This window comes from Ambystoma mexicanum, chromosome 12, assembly GCF_040938575.1.
Source record: "Ambystoma mexicanum isolate Mex_15411 chromosome 12, UKY_AmexF1_1, whole genome shotgun sequence".
Taxonomy (NCBI): domain Eukaryota; kingdom Metazoa; phylum Chordata; class Amphibia; order Caudata; family Ambystomatidae; genus Ambystoma; species Ambystoma mexicanum.
The window spans coordinates 970,428,067-970,441,447 of record NC_090936.1 but is presented as its reverse complement, the minus strand read 5'-3'; the positions used below and the strand labels follow the sequence as shown (position 1 = coordinate 970,441,447).

At 45.6% G+C, this 13,381-nt stretch overlaps 1 protein-coding gene across 1 annotated transcript in view; it reads left to right on the top strand.

Annotated features, from left to right (window-relative positions):
• Positions 1–5,844: 5,844 nt before the first annotated feature.
• The window catches only part of LOC138514152 (kelch repeat and BTB domain-containing protein 13-like), a 111,632-nt gene continuing 104,095 nt past the window's right edge, over positions 5,845–13,381 (top strand). Inside the window, exon 1 of the mRNA XM_069629454.1 lies at positions 5,845–8,021. Coding sequence (XP_069485555.1) covers positions 7,707–8,021 — 315 coding nt within the window. The 5' untranslated portion in view covers positions 5,845–7,706. The remainder of the gene's footprint in view (positions 8,022–13,381) is intronic.

Below are 13,381 nucleotides of genomic sequence, written 5' to 3'. Positions count from 1 at the left end.
TATGGACAGAGCCTGTGAATCCAAAGGAGGAGAGAGTGTTAAGAAGGAGGGGGTGATCGACAGTGTTGAACGCAGCAGAGAGTTCAAGAAGAATGAGGACTGAGGATTGCTTAGAGTGTCGAGCAGAGAGAAGGGAGTTAAGGATATAGGTAAGAGAAGTTTCAGGAGAGTGTTTAGGACGGAAGCCAGATTGGGAGGGGGTAGGAGGGAGAGGTTAGTGACAGAGGTTGAGAGCTGGGAGTAGGCAATGCGCTCTAACAGCTTAGAGAGGAATGGAAGAAGAGAAATAGGGCGGAAGTTAGCAGTAAGAAGGGGATTAGCTGAAGGTTTCTTCAAAATAGGGATGATAGTGGCATGTTTGAAAGCAGAGGGGAAGGTGGCCGATGAAAGGCAGGTGTTGAAGAAGTAGGGTAGGGGATGAGAAGAGGGTAGATCTTGGGGATAAGAATGGGTGGGTGAGGGCCAGTAGGGGCGGATGTAGGGTGGGCTTTGGAGAAGAGGGTGGAGACTTCAGAGGGGGAAACAGGTGAGAAGACGGACATGAAGGTAGATGGGGAGGCAGAGGAGAAGAGGAACAGCTGATTTTTTGCCAAAGGGCAAGAATCTTAGAGGAGAAGAAGTTAGCAAAGTCAGAAGGAGAAAGGGTAGAGGAGGAAGATGTATCAGGGGTAGGAGGGGAGAGAAGTCGTGAGAGAGTTTGGACGATGTGGCGAGGGTGAGAGGCTTGGGAGTGAAGAAGGTTAGAGTAGTAGGATCGTTTAGCTGAGGCCAGTCGAGTCATAAAGAGAGTGGTATGAAAAATAAGAGGTTTTGTTGGAAAGTGAAGGAGATTTGAGCCAGAGTCTCTCAAGACGTCTGAGGAGACGTCGCATAGAGAGAAGTTGAGGGGTGAGCCATGGTTGAGAGGGTTTCCGGGTTGGACGGAAGAGAGAAAGGGGGCAGAGTTGATCAAGGGAAGAGGAAATAGAAGAGGAGAGTATAGAGCATCATTGGCAGATAGTAAAGAGAAATCATGGAGAGAGGGAAGAGAAGAAGAGCTTGTGTCAATGAAGAGGGAGGGATCAAAGTTGTGAAGGTCCCGCCATGAGAAGATGGGGGAGAGGACCTAGTGTGAGGTGGGTGTGGAATGGGAGTAAGGGAGAAGGAGAGTAAGGTATGATCGGAGAGGTAGATAGGAAGAGTAGAGACAGGAGAAGAAGGGTAGAAAGAATTGAAGATGAGGTTTAGAGTGGAGCCAGAGGAGTGAGTAGGAGAAGAAGGAAGAGGGGAAAGGAGGTAAGAGTCAAGGATGGAGAAGAGGGATGAGGAATGAAGGGAAGAAGATAAGTGAAGGTTGAAGTCACTGAGTACAGTTAGAGGAGAGGGGGAGGGAGAGATAAGCGAAAGGAGGTGGTCAAGGTAATCATAGAAGAAAGAAAGAGGACCAGGAGGTCGATAGATGATTAGAAAGGAAATGGGGTGAGGAGAGGAGAAAGATTTGTAGAGAAATTCGAAGGAAGGAAAAGAAGGAAGAGATGGTGAAGAGGAGGAGGAAAGGTATTTAGGGTGGTAGAGGAGGCCAATACCTCCACACGGCCAGTAGCACGAGGGATGTGAGAAAAGTAGGATGAGGAGGTGGTTAGAGAAGCGGGTACAGAGGTGTTGTGGGGGGATCCAGGTTTCAGTTAGACATAGGAAATGAAGGTTGAGGCGGAAGAACATGTCGAGGACAGCTGCGGTCTTGTTGCACATGAATCTGGCGTTCCATAGAGCAATGTTCATGAGGCTGGAGTGATGAGCAGTAGGGGGGGTAGAGAAGATTAGGGTGGGAAGAGAGGGTAGGTGTAATATAGGAAGAGTGGGGGAGGAGATTGGAGAAGGGACAGGGCATGAGGAACAGGGAACAGGAAAGTAGGAGGGAAATGGAGAGGAGGGGTGAGAGAAAAGGGAGGGGAGGAAATGGAGGACGGAGAAGAAAAGATTTGGCAGAACACATAACAGAGGGAGCAAGCGAGACGAGGGGCTATGATGATCCTTTGCTGAAAAGTCTTATAATGGTTAGACAGGGATCAATGTAGCAGATGTAGTTGAGTCCGCGCTGGCGTAGAAGACGGGAAGGCACTGATTGGTGTGCCGGCTGCTGCACAGGATGCTGCTCAGTTTGGAGGGTGGAAAGAAGAAAGTCAGGACGTACAAGATCAGGGGCAGGCTGCGAGAAGTAATAGGGACCAATTTGGCAGGAAGTTGGAGGAGGCTTAGCTGTGTAGGCTGTGGAGGTGGCAGAGAGTCAGGGGGAATTGGAACAGGAGCAGGTAATGAGGAGTGGTTGGGCCAAGTGGTCAAGAGATGGTGACCGAGTTGGGGGGGAGGGTGGAGGAGGCACAGCTGTGGAGATTGTAAGGAAGGTGGCTGACAGTCAGGGTGGGTTAGAGCAGGAGCAGGTAATAAGGAGTGGTTTGGCCTGAGTTAGGAAGGAGGGAGGAAGGTCAGACTGCAGGAAAGTTTGGTAGGTAGAAGGGAAGGAGTGAGAGGTATTGGTTGGGTCTGGGCTGGAAAAGAAGGGGGAGGAGGCTCAGGTTTGGAGAGTGAAGGCGTGTGTCAGGCAAGAAGAGAGAAGAGTGGGAGCTGGGGCACTTAGTGAGTGCAAGTTGGACCCACGGCCGTTAAGGGTTAGGCAGTAGAGACTGTGTGGAGGGTAGTGAAGCTACCCCGTGGTGGGGGTAGAGTTGGATCTGCTGGCAGGGGGGTACGTAGCGATGAGAATGGAACCATAGAGTAGTGGGCCGCTGGAGTAGGTGGTAGTGTCAGTTTGCACAGCAGTGCGGAAGCGATCCGTTGACCAGGAGCCCTCTGCAGTAGATGGAAGTCCTGGGCAGACTGTACAGTGGAGCAGATGCAGTTCGTGGGCAGTGGCCTGATGCAGCACATGGAAGAGACGGGCTGCACAGTGGTGAGGTACACTGTTAATCAGTGGTGGTCGGTGGACTACTGCAGGAGATGGTGCCAGGCTGCGCAGTGGTGCAGATGCAGACTGCAAGGTATCGGGCTGCACAGCAGTGAAGTACCTGTTAGACAGTGGTGGTCAGTGGACTGCTGCAGGAGATGGTGCCAGGCTGCGCAGTGGTGTAGGTGTAGACATCCAGACTCAGTGATCCCGAAGGCAATGCAGGCCGGAAACAGATGGAGGCCACTGCGGGGGTAGAGCTGGAGTAGCCGGGAGGAGGTGCGCGGTGGAGTGGGCGCTGTCTGCCAGCCAGTGGCCCACACGAGTATGGAAATACCAGGAAGTAGAGTGCCGGGGTGCAGGGTAGGAGGCCGCGGCAGAGGGAAGAGCTGGAGCTGCCAGCAGGAGGTGGTGCAGACGCAGTCCGCCAGCCAGTGGTCCACAGCAATAGATGAGAATGCCGGGGAACATATGCAATCCAATGTCAGCAGTCACCGCCACAGATGGTGGTGTTGGAGTGAGGGAGGGCACTGCAATCCTGGAGGAAGTGTTGGCCACAGCGGGGGATGGACATCAAGCGGGAAGAGGCCGCGGCTGAGACAGGCTGGTTCCTCCAGTGGATGGCCTGTAGCGGAGAGCGGGAGGGCACCGTGGTCACAGAGGCCGTGCCGGCTGCTGCGGGGGGATGGCCACAAGTTGGAAGAGCCCACAGTAGGGACAGGGTGGAGCCCTCCAAGGACGGCCCCCAGTAATCGGAGGGGGGGCACCGCGGTCCAGGAGGCTGTGTCGGCCGTAGCGTTGATGGCCACAGAACAGGAAGAGGCCGCAGCAGGGACAGGCCGGAGCCCTCCAAAGGCAGGCCTGCAGCGTTGAACGGGCTGGCACCGTGGTCCTGGTGGCCTTGTCGGCCGCAGCGGGGACGTCAACAGAGTAGGTAGAGGTTTCAGCAGGGACCGGCCGGAGCCCTCTAAAGGCAGGTCTGCAGCGGAGTACGGGAGGGCACCGTGGGCCTGGAGGCTGTATTGGCTGCAGCGGGGGGCCACTGAGCTGGACGAGGCCAAGGTGGGTAGGCACCGAGCGGGAAGATGCTGCAGCAGGGACAGGCTGAGTCCTCCGATGGATGTCCCGCAGCGGTGTGAAATCCGGCCGCAGATGAGTCCCCGCCGGGGGCGGAGAGGCAGAAGTGGGCCCACGCCGCAGCCGCAGCTCGCAGAAGGCAGGCAGGCACGGAGAATCAGGAAAGACTCGCCGACAAGGAGCATGAGGAGGCCTCGCCGGGGGATCGGTCTGGGATCAGGTAAGTGCAGCTCCAATTTTCAGTGAGAGTGCTGTCGGAGGAGCCCCCGGGCTCTAGAAACAGGATCGGAAGGAGGTAGGGTAGGGTAGTAAATTGCTGTAGTTAATGATTTCTTTTTAAAAGTTTCAGCCCGAGGTGAGAAGGCGCCGGTACAGGCAGCCAAGCTTCTGCGCCCCCTGGTGGTGGCGCAGTTTTGGCTTGTGTACATGTATTAGATAGGCATATGCCAGACACTCATATGCCTAGATAATCACACCATGTTCCAGCTGTTACATCTTGTGGACAGATAGTCCCATTATGACCGTGCATGTCAAATGCCTGTCCCATGCCTACACAAAAGCCAAATCGGTTGTGTTTGCCAATGTTTGGATTCATTTGAATTGACTACACTCAGATGATTACTGACAACTAAAAAGTGTATTGAGTTTAAGGTATGGTTATGGGCTTGCTTAAAGTAATGAATTTCTGTTTTGCTCAATTACTGTTACTTACAAATATAAGTATTCATTAAGAGAAGAGATACAGTAATAAAAATGAACATTCAACCATCGACTGTCATAGATTAACGTGTGTGCTATTCTTGTAGGACAAGTATATGTGTACTTACTGCCAATGTATAGAGAGCCCTATACAATTCACATTTTAATGCCAATCAAAATATGTTGAAACTATATTTATAATTGTGAGTTTCAGTGTAAATGATCATTCACAGATAGCACGGATGGAAATGTTCTAAATTTATGTCAAATTGTATCTTGTTTAATTTGCATGCACAGTTGTACCAAAGATTTCTATTTATGAAAATATTGTTTTTTATATTTCTGTCAGAGACGAACATATTGCCATTATTTTATTATTCTAGCCAATGTGTAGTTTAGCAGCAATGCAAAATGATACATTAAGCATTAAAAACCTGCCCGGCCCTGCTCTAGGCCCGCCAACCCCCTACCCCTACACTCCCACTGCGCAATGTGCTTCATTATCGCACCCCTCCCTTTTGGATGCTGCCAGAGTACCACTAGTTATTTTTTTCCATTTCCACCCAGGGGTGGAATGGGAACCAAACGAGGTCCCTCAAATAATTTTCAAAGCGCCCCCATATTAAACACTTTCAGCAAGCCCAACCCTTTTCCTATGATAACATTTGTAAATAAAATAGGTTACCACACAAAAGAGCCCTACCAGGAAATCTCCAGAGTTCCTCTATGGAACAGGCCACTCCTGCTTCCACCACTGATTAACTAGGATAACTACTAGATTCAAAAAGCTTGCTTGATTTACATGAAGTATTAAGGGAATAATAAACATTCCACTGTATCCACCAATCAAACGGGAATCCCCATTCTCGAATGCTTCCTTCTGCCCTTGCCATGTGCAGAAACGTTGGCAGAAAGCGAAAAAGGCTGCAGGCATGTAATACACACAGCGCCAGAACTGTTACATTTTTAAGAATTCAGTAAATACAACAAAACAAATCGACAGTAGAGGCGAAAAGTACGTTTTCACTCAGTGGCTTAAGTGAGAGGGTGAGCACAGCCGGCTCATACCCGAGGTAAAGACATACACAATCCTATCCTGGCCGTGGTGACGTCAGTACCCCTCTGCTGGGAGGAGCCTGCCTAGCTTCAGGTTTCAACCTTCATCGGCTGTCAACAAAGATTCAGAAATAGAACTTCCTGACTGTCGGTCAGCACAGCAAGAAGGCAGCCTGGCTTCCGCGCGCGCACAGCAAGACGGCGCCCCAGCAGCATTTGCACCATACACCAGGAAGCACCAGCACTGCAATACAGGCAAGGCACAGCTCCTGCAGTACAGACAAGGGCTCCCCCAGTTCCTGCAGTAAAGGCAGCAAGAAAGCACCAATAGAGCCTTCTCACTGTACAGCCAAGAGAGCTCCTAAGCTCGTGCAGCCCAGACAGACACCCCTGTTGTAGCACTACAACATTGTACATCTCCAACCGGTAGGACACATCTGCTCTTGAAACACAGGCAAGACACCCAGCAGAAACCCTTAACGCGAAGTGGGCCGTCCTTGTCGCGCAACATAGACAGCAGGGATACAAACATCGGTTTGTTGGAATGGATGCACCCCCATCTTATACAACACCGACAGCGCGCCTCTGCTCCTGCAGCACAGCCCGGTCACTCAAGAGGACGGTAGCCCAACTCCCGCAGCACATATAAGGTGCTCGAACCCGAGCTACTGCAGCGGGGAATAGGCACCCACATCTGGTAACACATACAAGGAATGCACTGTAGCGGTAAAATAAGACACAGGGCTTTACAACTCCTTCCCCGCACAGCTTCAAGGCATCGCAGCGCCCACAGTGCGGCTCCCAAGTTACTCACAAGGGGCCCCAGCTATTGCTGTCCAACATAGTTCCTTCTGATGCAGCATAGACGGAACGAAGGCAACTCTACTCCTACAATATGGACATAGCAATCAACTCTTGCGTCACACAAGGACACACAGCTCCTGGAACACTAACAGTGCACCTCGGCACCTGCAGCGTAGAGAACATGTGGATTACACGCCAGCCTTTAGAGGGCATAACACGGATCCCAGTATGTATAGCTCAAAGTTGAGTTCCTGCTCACAGATCACTTATCAGCATGCCAGTACCTGCAACACAGCACTTAGGATGGTGTACCACAGCTCCTGTAGCACAGCCAGCAGCAAGGCGCCCCAGGGCAAACCAGGAGGGAATCTGTGCTCGTAAAGCACAGCCATTAAGGTACCCTGGGCCTTAAAACACAGATAGCAAGATGGAATGCTAGCCGCTGCAGCACAGTCAGCAGGGCCCACCCGCATCCACTCAAATTGAATGCAGAACAGTAAAGTCATTCGTGACAGCTACATATGCTTCTTCTAAATGATGATACCTATGCCATGAGTATATACAGAGTGAACTAAGATGCCCAGGGCGCTTAGAGGAGAAACCCGACGTCCAAGGAGACCAGCATGGTATTAGTGAGGCTGAGGATCAGAAGGTGTTAAGTGAGCAAAAGTGTGGTTGAAGAGGGTGTGCTGAAAGGGAGGCAGGTGAGAGGACGGTGTCTGCACCCCATGAGATCTAGGCACGTGTGTGAACAGCCAAAACACCTGTGAGTACAGTCACAGGACAGGGATACAACTGAATGCTTCCGGGAGGAGGATTAGGAGGGAGAGAAGTCTGTGAACGGAAGCACGTGGTTGATGGAAGGTTGGGTGACATGTTGGAAGTGTGAGTAAGGCCACCACTCACAGGAAGAGCAAGGGATATAACTAGTTGGGTGAAATAAGGGTCACAATGGGGGTGTCTACTTTTGCTAAAAGCTCTGGGATGAGTTTGGGGCCGTTCTTGTTGGAGAGAGACTGAGTTGATTGAAACAATCCTTTGAAACATAGTCCAATATAGTTTAATTCCCATGTAAGCATACTTTACCTGGAAAACCAGAATTCCTCATTTGAGACTTCAACCTGGTTTCTTTCGAATTACTGCCACCATGTATCTGGGAGAGATGCCCCGATACCCCCCAGGATACCAGAAGGGAACAAGCCCGGGAGGTGAATTTTGGCTGCTCCGCCCCTTGGTGCTTGCTTGGACTCTTCTGCTGCATCCTCTTGCCCAGGTTGCCTGGTGTCTCCTGAAGCGAGTGTCTGCGGTGCTTGAGAAGATGTTTTTGCTGCCCACCTTGGTTCCTAACGAGAGGAATGGAGAGGCAGAAGGCTGGCAAGAGAGCGCTGAGCAGAGAATCTACAGCCGCAGTGGGGCAAATGCCACCCCTGTAACGGTGCAGACGAGCTCATGCTCATTTCAGGTATGTCTACCTATTTGCAGTGCCTAAATACACACAGATACATAGAAATGATAGAGAGTAAGACCTGTCATTACCCAAAACTGGCCTTATGCTTCTCTATGTGCTTATAGCCTACTTCTAAAAGCTGCTCAGGTGCACCATGCACCCTTTTCACTCTATTGATTAATCTGCTAGGCCACAAGCTTTTTAATCAGAGCCAGAGTTTACACATGTTTACAATGTAGTCCCTTTTCGATATACATAATGTACCCCACCTGCATGACACAACCTGGCCACATGGTTATTCTGCAGTCCAATCTGTACAATTAGTCCTAAATCACTTGTATATTCTCCCTTGGGTTACACTGAGGGAAGCTATTGAGAACTGGGGAAGGAAGTGAGTAACCAACCCTTCCTCCTGCAGGCTTCGGAATTGAGATTTGACGAGCTGGAGCTAAACCCAACTGCTGGGTATTGAGCATCTTCCGGTAGGAAGGAGCTAGCTCTGGGGTACTAGGAGCTAGTACATAGCATACTGCGAAACATTTTTTTATATTGTCTTATGGTTAAAAACAAAATGTTTAACCTTTACAATATATACGAAAGAAGACAGAAAAATACATTCGCATACTTTACACAAACAGACATTATATCTGTGAAAATAACTCAAAATGTATCAGAAATAACCACATTAATGCATTAATAACATTAATAGATTACTCTCACAACCAGATTTAAAATACGAATCTTAACATTCATGTAAAATACTCACATAGACTATTAAGAAAACCTGCAACCACAATTATAGCAAGAGTATAGTTACCATTCAATAAATAGTTTCAGAGACTTTCGTAATCAATAAAATCAATTCTGTAAATCAAGCATCTAAAATATAGAGTGTGTTTGTAGCTTAAGGCCGAGCAATAAATTAGTAAATGTTTTAAGGTTTCAATTGTGCTCTCATCTCTACAACATCTAAAAAAGACCTGTTCTTTGAGCAGTTGGCCCCTTCTCACCAGAATTTCACATACAGGCCAAAGATTACATCTGATGCTTATGAAGTGACTACAGACTTTTTTGTTGGCAGAAAGTTTCAGATAACAGGCCATATAACCCCATATAACAACTTAGGTATCACTTTGCCTTCATTAAAACGGATTCATGCTCATATTGAAAATTTGCCAAACTTAGAATTCTTTTTCCACATTTGACCAACCAAGATTTTTTTATGGACTTTAAAAATGCCATAATATGACCTTTACCAGGTTTTCCTAAAATTGGAAAGCCCAAATACATCATATTATCAGTTACATCCAATTTCATATTATTTAAAAAAAACTATTAAAATTGGCAAAGTGCCTCATGGTAGTAAAGTTCATCATTTTTGTCTCGATCAGGTTAAAGAAAGATTTCAGTAGAATAACGTGCAAATGCATTAACTAGCTGCTGAAGCCCACACTGAGTACAATCAAGCAACAGAAAGGCATCTGCATAGGCTACCCAATAATATTTAAAGGATGCAAGCTTTGGAGAAGCCAAAAACAGCTGGAGTCATAACGTCCTGAATATCCGATACATAAAGGTTAAAGAGGCAAGGTCCCCAAATGCAACCCTGCCTCAAACCTGTGTTAGTATTGATCTTACTGGCTAAATTACCATTATAATCTAGTCTAACTTGAATATTAGAATTATTATGTAGATGGATCAGGAGTTTCAACAGACCAGCAGGAATGCCCCATTTTGCCAATTTACACCATAAGAGATCACTGTTCAACCGGTCAAACGTGTCTCGGATGTCACTAGACACTACATAAATATGACTATAATGTTTTCACCACGGAAGGCCCTACAGACATCTCCATATAAAGCCGTTAATGGAGGTGCCTTGCAGTTTCCAGAAGCCAACCTCTTTTTTTTCTTAATCTACCAGTTTTGTCTGACCAGAGTTGTAAATGTTTTAGTAACAGGGAATCAAAGATCCTATTATCAGCATCCAAGAGCATGATAGGTCTGTAGTTATTAGGATTATTTTGTTCACCCTGTTTGTATATGGGTATAACAAACCATGTCTGCCACGAGGTCAGGAATTTGCCAGGAGATATTATTTGTATAAACAGGATTACTAAAATGTCAACCCATTTATTAGGTGCTGCCCATTCTGACCTACTGCTCTGGTGGGGTTAGCTGTTTGAATTAACCTTAAAATCTCCTTGTGTGTGCAGGTCAAATTCCAGTCCAACGTATCCATGCTAACCGGAAAGACAGGACCACAAGATGTACCCTTCCTCTTCTATATTGCCTCAAAATGCTGAATCATACATTTGTTTTGAAACTGAATTTGCTTGAATTACACATTGGCAACTCTCCATATCATGTAGGACCTGCCACAAATGTGAGGCATTCCTCAGACCAAGAATCCCTAAAGAAATGTCAACATCTTTTTGAAATAAAATACTTTGGTGGTTTTTCACCCAGTTCTTGCCATGTTGTCTCTCTTTACTCATTGTAATCGTTTTAGCGTCAATGTGCAAGTTGCTACTTTTAATTTCCCTAATCACCGTCTTAAGTTTTTCTTCTTCTCAACCAATAATGTATCATATTGATGAAGATGTTTAGACTGTTTGGCCGAGGATTTAGAAGAAAAATATTTTAAAAGAAAAAAAGGCAAACAAATGTATCCTCAATGAATAGGTGAAACATATCATAGTTGAAGGAATAAAGTGTCCAGTCATTAGAACTATTGTTCCAAATTTGAATAATACAATTATTAAACTTATTTATGCAGGAGTTAGTCGATTTTATCCTATTATTTACTGTTAAATTTCCACTTACCATACTATCAAACCTGTTAATCCCGACTTCATACTTTACCTTCAACATGTTATGATCACTGCAAGTGATTTCAAGGCATTTACATAATTGGAATAGATGGTAATACACAAAGACATAATCAATAACAGATTCAGAATGTCCTCTCTTCCAGGTAGACTGCCCGGGAATATCCCCAGATACATTACCATTTAGCACTCTTAAACCAAAGGCAGTCAAGCTGGCCAACGACTGCCTTCTGTGTATGTCCTTATGGTTCCCATTGTTTTTGGGCATTAAAAGTTCACAAGTATGTTCATCCTCGTGGGAATGAGGACACGTTGAATTAAAGTCCCCTGTTATGATAATGTGGGTGTAACCTTTTCTGACCAATCCTTTAAACATTTAACCAAAGTGTTTTAAAACATACTTAAGTTACAAATTCCTATATGCCAATATATGTTGACAACTAATAATTCAGAAGGTTGACCCTCCACCAATATATTTAGAACTGCAGCCATAACTCCTCTCTGAATATTAAATTCTGTAAACAGTGAACCTGCAATACAGGATTTGGCCACGACTAAAAGGCTCCCCGCAGGCTTATTTCCCAAACCCTTATTAGCAGTTTGAAAAAAAACAGTATATGCATCTTAAAAAGGTCGACTCATGAGCCAAGTTTCCTGTAAACATATTGTTGAGTGACATAAGGCAGCACCTAATTTGGAATTTGAAAAAAGTTGTCTATTGTTTTTCTTCTTTTTTCAAAATTGTGAAATTTGATACAAAATATGATCTTGTACACAAATTTACAAATTAGCACAGTATAAAAAGAGATAAAAAGAAACCGGAAAAATCAGTACATTGCTAATCAATATTTTATAAAAGTGTAATACATTACAAATCAGTACATAAAAAGTACAAAAGGGAGGAAATACAATGACAATTTCTACCATTCAGACATGCACCAAGAGCCAATTATATGGTTCCATAGATGAACAAAATGGTTATGTTAGCTATAAAGATTTAGTTCCTTAATCATTTGGATCACAGCCTAGGTTAAAACCATCTCCACTCCAGCAGAAACATGTTTCCACATATCCTCTGAAAGTACATGAGCATTATCATTACAGAAGAAACAACCTAAGTGTTGTGTTCTAATATCAGCCAAGGCAGAGCATTCGACCAGAAGATGTTGAAGTGTTTCTGGTCTTTCTGCAGCATTACATTATGTACAGGTTCCCTCTTGTGTCATGGATCGCACATATCGAACTTCACCAGTTGGCAAAGCGTTCAAACAGAATCTCAGGAACACATGTTTTGGTATAGGCCAGGGATAATAACAAAGGTATTTAGGCAAATCTCCTAGCGGTTTGTTGATAAACTGAAAGGTTGAATGTATTTTATATCAGCGTGTTTTGTCAATAGTCACAATCCACTCCCCTGTTTTAGAGCTTTTTTATAGACAGGGGAGTTGATACTAAAACAGAGCGATCTTTGTTTATGTGGTTCAGCAGCTCATCCATAAGTGCTGACATTACATTCAGAAATGGATAGACCTTACTAATCAGACAGTCCTGAAGATTTTCAAACAAAGTATTTGGCAAGGGAGGCACCATTTTTGCAGTGATCGATAGTATTTGTCAGTTGAACCAGTAACACAAAGCAACAGACCCAATTCAAAGAGTTGCGATGCCATGGGAAGAGAGGAGGGAAAACCCAGGACCCTTTTCCAAAGCCTCCCCTCTAATCTATCCTAATCAATGCTGTATGCTGCTCCCGATACCGTACATTTCACTGAATCCAATTTCACCTACTCAGAAATCTTCAAATTTTCTTTTCTTCTAATTGGTTAGGTAAGTAGGTACATTTTAAAACATACATGGGGTAGAGTAAGGGGATAGGATAAGGAAGGGGGAAGTGGGGCGATCAGCCCAACCCCCTCCCCAGCATATTAAAAAATGTTTTGAAGAACACATTTTTTGAAGATTTCTCCTTTAGGTGAAGTGGATTCGGTGAAATCACAGACATCCTTCTGCTCCATCCAGTTCAACACCATACATAATCTTTGGTATTACCTTACCCACATAGAAGTGACTCAAAGGTTCAATAGAGAATTTACTGAACTTTCCCGGTATTTGTCTCATCTGGAAAGCCAGTTGGTCAATTATATCTCCAGATTCAAGATGGTATGAATTTTGCTTGTAAATATTTTGATTTTAAATCTGAAGTACAACACCTCCTTCTTGGTATCAATCTTAATACCATCAACAACCCACTTAATTCTGCTAATTTCATTCTTTGCGTTGGTAAAGGTGATGATGTGTCATTTTTTCTGTTTTATGATCAGATCGTTCTCTTTTGCATATGTACTAATCGCTGTAAGTAACCTCTGGAGCCCTATGGGTGAGACATCAAAAAGTGCCAGGTCGTCAGCATATAGGAGTCAGCTAATTCCCAAACCCCAATTTTGGGGCTGACCAAGGCAGCCTTTTCTAAGTCATCATTCAAGTCTGCCAGGTACAGATTATAAAAGCATGGTGCAAACATGCAGCCCTGACGAAAAACTTTTG